General features: G+C 35.6%; 1 protein-coding gene and 2 non-coding genes across 3 annotated transcripts; 2 read left to right on the forward strand and 1 right to left on the reverse strand.

Annotated features, from left to right (window-relative positions):
* The first annotated feature begins 2,270 nt into the window (after window positions 1–2,270).
* On the forward strand, window positions 2,271–3,432 carry LOC107831282 (uncharacterized). The gene is made up of 3 exons (XM_075243973.1): window positions 2,271–2,339; window positions 2,447–2,484; window positions 2,754–3,432. Exons 1-3 carry the CDS (start codon window positions 2,271–2,273, stop codon window positions 3,430–3,432), a joined length of 786 nt encoding a protein of 261 aa, XP_075100074.1.
* Window positions 3,433–4,912: 1,480 nt separating this feature from the next.
* On the forward strand, window positions 4,913–4,985 carry TRNAK-CUU (transfer RNA lysine (anticodon CUU)). The gene has a single exon. It is a non-coding gene; the product is annotated as a tRNA-Lys (tRNA).
* Window positions 4,986–5,049: 64 nt separating this feature from the next.
* TRNAG-GCC (transfer RNA glycine (anticodon GCC)) lies at window positions 5,050–5,120 on the reverse strand. The gene has a single exon. It is a non-coding gene; the product is annotated as a tRNA-Gly (tRNA).
* Window positions 5,121–5,628: the final 508 nt, after the last annotated feature.

Genomic DNA, 5,628 nt, shown 5'->3' on the forward strand with positions numbered 1-5,628 from the left:
GATTGGTTATTATTATCCTCAATCTTGTTGCCATTTCTACCAGTGAAACATAACATTTTAGCTTCTGCTCTAAGGAAGTCTGAATAGATGTACTGGTTGGTTCAATTTTTGGTAAGCTAAGATGAGTCGAGTTAATGAATGTATTGTAAGTTGTAACCAAGCGTCCAAGGATTGCTTGGTCAAAATAGATTCAACAATAACTATAACCAAACCCCTGTAGCTAAAGACACGTGTTTCATTTTTTACTCCCTCCGGTCCAAAATAAGTGATTTTTTGGCCTTTTTCTTGTGGTCCAAAATAAGTGATTTTTCCAGATTTCAAGAATGAATTAATTTTTTTTTCTACATTATCCTTGGAGTAAATAGTGTTGGAATATGTGTTAGGAGTGTTTATGTGAAATAATAAAGGTTAATATGGTCAATTCCATTGCTAATTAATGTTAAAAGGTGGATTTCTTAATCCGTGTGAAAACATCCAAAAAATTACTTATTTTAGACCGGAGAACGTATCTTTTTTCCCTTTTTAGGAATTTGTCCCATTATGGGGATGTTGTGTTTCTTTAGTTGTGTTGATCTTCATTTATTTATAAAGCAAAAAAAGAGAGAAATAACATTAACAGATTTATTAAAATATATGAATCAAATTAACTAGACATTGAACAACTCTATCAATTTATTTTATTTTTCTCAACTTTTAGTGATTATAAATCATAAAAAAAAATGTTCCCGTTTTCTAAATACTTGACTAATGTAGTTCTTTGTGTAGTTCTACTCAAGTCTCTAGACTTGATTTTGTACGCCTGCTGTCAACTAGCTAATTCCTTCTTGTTGACCCCATGATTGTTCATTTACCTACAGTTGACTAATACCTAAGGACAATTAGTCAATTACGGCCTACCATAATAGTGCTTCTCGGATTCTTAATTAGGGTTGGGTGGTGTGATTGGCGGATTAAAGCCTATGTGGGATGGGCCAAGAAAAAATAAAGCTTCAAATTCAAGACAGTCTTTTGGATTTTTACTTGGAAATCTTCTGTCATAGTGTTTCCGCATTAAACGTAACGACGTTTTAATGATCTTTCAGACATTGGTTATTTTAAAAGATGGTCTGAAAAGTGGCTAGCTCGTGGAATTGTTAGCAGCGTGTGGTAAAAATAGCACGGTATAGCCAGTTTTCGGACGGACCATTCAAAAATAGCCAGCGTTTACGAAGTTAATGAAAAATAGCCACTATTTTGCTGCAACAGAGACCAGTCCAGCATAATATACTGGAGTTCGGTGCACTTGTGTATGAACTCCAGCATATTATGCTGGACCGGTATACTTTGCTGACTCTAGTATAATATACTGGAGACTGGAGCACCGGTGCTCCAAACTCCAGTATATTATACTGGACAATTATACTTGTTGAAACTCCAGTATATTATGTTGGAGTTCTAGTGTACTTATGCTCGAACTCCATCATATTATGCTGGAGTTCCAGCATACTTATCTTGGAACTCCAGTATAATATGCTGGAGTTCAAGCATACTTATGCTGGAACTCCAGTATAATATACTGGCGTATTTTTCGGGTTTTGAACAGTGTTTTCGCTCAGATTTATCTTTAGATGAAAAGTGACTAAATTTCGATTACTTTTGAAATTGGGCTATTTTTGAACGACCAGTTGTAAATCTGGCTATTTTTGAATTTATCCCGTGTGTGTGGTGCAAGTTGAGACAATTTTAACGTTAAAATCGCACGAGCTAGCCAGTTTTTGGACTGGTCATTCAAAAATAACTAGCGTTTGCAAAGTCATTGAATAATAGCCATTATTTTGCTGCAACACAGAAAATTTCAGCATAATATACTGGAGATCGGTTCACCTGTGTATGAACTTTCAGCATATTAAGCTGGAACTCCAATACGTGGAAAGTTCCAGCATAATATATTAGAGATTGGAACACCTGTGTATGAACTTCCAGTATATTATGCTGGAACTACAATATATTATACTGGAGTTCCAGCATATTATACTGGAATTCCAGCATATTATACTGGAGTATTTTCCGGCTTTTGAACAATATTTTCGTTTAGATTTATCTTTACATGAAAAATGACTAAATTTTGATTACTTTTGAAGTTGTGGCTATTTTTGATTGACCACTTATAAATCTGGTTATTTTTGAATTTCTCCCAATTTTAACGGGCTGGGTGGGTTGCAGATTAAGACCCATTTCTTTCGAACTAAATATCTAAACAGTTAACCCCATCAACTCTTCTGTTAATGTTAATGGTAGAAGAAGTATTTTCTACTCTTGCAAAATCCTTAACAACAATAGCTAAACGATATGCTCGTCAGGTTCAGAGGCAAAGCAGTAGCTGTATCTCAATATTTCTATTCAACAAGTGCAACCCCAGCTCCTGCCCCGACACATTTCTTGGTAAAATACCTGGTTAATTCTCTAGGATTCTCCAAAGAAGAAGCAACCTCTACATCTTCCAAGGTAACTTCATGGAAATCCTTAAAAAATCCCGATTTAGTCCTCAAATTCTTGAAACAATCCGGTTTGGACAACACCCAGATGAAAAAATTAGTTTCTAGCGTACCCAAATTGCTATTCTATGATTTTCCCAAAACCCTAAAACCCAAATTCCAGTGCCTTATGGACCTCGGGCTATCCGGGTCGGACCTGGTGAATGTAATCACTAAAGATACAACAATTGTTGAAAGAGGTTTAGTTACTCATTTAAGACCTACTATTGACTGTCTTAGGAGAACTTTGGGCACTGATGAAAATGTAGTTAAGGCTGTAAAGAGAACTCCATGGTTGCTTTCTTTTGGTGCTTATCATATTATGGAGTCTAATGTATTGTTGTTGAGAAACTGTGGTGTTTCTGATGTGAAAATAAAAACACTTGTCCTTAGGAATCCTAGGTACATTACACAAAAGACTGAGTGGGTTAAGGATTTATTGCATAGGGTGGAGAAGGATTTTCAGGTTCCGCTTAACTCCCCTATTTTTCCTTATGGATTTCATACGTTAGCCTCACAAAAGAAGTCTAGGTTGGAAAAGAAGATTGAAATTTTCAAGAGTTTTGGATGGTCTGATGATGATATACTCGTGATGTTCAGGAAATTACCTTATTGTGTAGCACTCTCAGAGGTTAAGATTAAGAAAGCATTGAATATTTACATGAAGGAGCTCGGTTTTGAACCTGCTTACTTGGCTTCTCATCCTTCAATTTTGGTCTATAGTTTGGAAAAAAAGGTGGTACCTCGGGTGCAAGTCTTGAAAATTTTGGATGAAAAGAAGGTTGAGAGGAGAAAGTTGGATCTCTATTATGTTCTGAGCCTAACAGAGTCGAAGTTCATTGAGTATTTTGTGCTGCCTTACAAGGATCGGATACCTGAATTGTATGAATCAAACAACAAAACTGTGGCTCCTTCTTAAAATTATCAGTTGTAGGCCAATACAATTTTTGCTCTTCTTTTTTCAGTTTGTATTCTGAAAAATATAGTCCGTGTTGCCAAAAATCATTTCTGTATCATTGCCTTTTTATTTTTTCATTTCCAACTTAATTTACTTCCTAGTAACCTGCATGTTTTCTAGAGAAAGCAAAAATATATTGTTTCTTTCAGTTAACATTTGGATTAGTGTGTATTCGTAGCCAGGGACGAGAGGCTATGGGAAGAGATAAGAGACCTCGTTGTTCTGGTAGTTCTAGTGGTACTTCATCTGGAGGTAGGGGTCAGTTTGGTAGAGTCCATCATAGTAGACCATCTAATTCTACACAACACGTGGGCCGTGGAGCAGTGCCTCGACCATCTTTCAATACCCCAGTTCCATCACCTTTTAGTGATTACCTAATAGTATACCTAATTCGTTAGTTCTGAAAAATGAGAAACCACAAAAATGGGAGGTTCTATATTCTCCATTCAGTTTGGTTTCTCAATTGTAACTCAGCCATGTTCTTCTATGGAGTTTATGCCTTTGCTTAGATCAGTGAGCCTCTTTTAAGGAAGTGGTTTGCAATTTTCAGGAGTTAACCAGGATATAATTACCATGGTTAGAATGGTTATCAAGAAATAATTACCATGGTTCAGAATGTAGCTTGCTGTTTAACTCTCTCAGAGGCTACAATCAAAAGGGAGTTGGATTTTCTTATGAAGAAATTGGGATTAAAACAAGAGATCTTGGCTTCTGCTTCCCTTTTTATCAAATATCCTGAAGAAAAGAGTCCTCTATTATTATCAAGTTCTCCGCCTAAGTGAATCAAAGTTTGTAGAGCAATCTGTGCTGCCTTAACAGGGCTCAGATTCCCAATTTATATCTCACCCAAGAAAATAGTACTTTTGAGGAAAATCTTTTGGCTAGTAGGTGTAGAAATTTATATCTTGGTCTTTCATATTCACTTTGTTTGTTGGGTATTTTTGCTGCAATTCATCTCTTCAATAGTGAAAAATGCATATATTGTAGTCAAGAGATTGATGCAAAAACAGTTTTTCACACGATGGTCCACTGTTTTCTAGAGTTTTAACTGTTTGTTATACATATCGTATAATCAAGAAGAAAAAAAAAGTGGTAGAAGTATTTTTAGCCCGTAAATTCATACTATATTTTAACAAATCAGTTAATGATATCTCATTTTATGATTAAAAGATGAAAATCAACCCATGGTGGATCAAGTTCCTAAAAATGGAGACAAGATAAACAAATGCAAAAAAGTAGTTTTGAGCTACAGGGGTTTCGTTATTATTAAATGACAAGCAATCTTGGACGCTTGGTTACAATGGTTTGATTAACTTATCCACAATGGCACTAACCAGTACATTTATTCATAGTTCCTTAGAGTAGAAAGCTAAAATGTTATGCTTTCGCTGTGAAATGTCAATATTAATAAATATTACTATTACAGCAGCCTACCAAAGATGCCCGTCTAGCTCAGTTGGTAGAGCGCAAGGCTCTTAACCTTGTGGTCGTGGGTTCGAGCCCCACGGTGGGCGCTTTACATTTTTCTCGTTTCTCCAATTATTTATTATGCAGAAAACAAACCAAAAGTAAAAACAATGCACCAGCCGGGAATCGAACCCGGGTCTGTACCGTGGCAGGGTACTATTCTACCACTAGACCACTGGTGCTCCATTGAAAATTTACTGGGAATTATAAAACAAGTGTGAGCAGTGGGTATATTATTCTTGGTGAAAACGATTTGGTTTTCATACATCAAAGCTTAAGTATCCAAATTACAGAAGGAACTGACAATCTCAGAAAAGAAAAGGTAAACTAAGAGAACCAGAGGTTTGCCTCAATACATATAACAGTTACGTTATAGCTATCTGATTATTTTGTCCTCGTAAAGTATTGGCAAAATCTTTTCCATTTTATTTTAATTTTAAATTAGAGAACTTTTACATATGTCATCCTATATCCGTTCTTAATGTCCACTATTTACTTATTAGTTGAAGTCATCCACAGGGAATCAACTTAAGAGTTTTCCTTTGTACAAAGTCACGTACAGTACAAATTACTTGAAAATGTTAGATTTTAGTTTCCTGCTTTAATGTAAAGAAAAAAAGAAAAGAAAAATCAACATAGAGCTTAGTGCGGACCAAGTATGTGTGACTGAAATTAGCTATCTAGCTTATC

The sequence above is a fragment of the Nicotiana tabacum genome, chromosome 3 (assembly GCF_000715075.1).
Source record: "Nicotiana tabacum cultivar K326 chromosome 3, ASM71507v2, whole genome shotgun sequence".
In the NCBI taxonomy this organism is placed as follows: Eukaryota; Viridiplantae; Streptophyta; class Magnoliopsida; order Solanales; family Solanaceae; genus Nicotiana; species Nicotiana tabacum.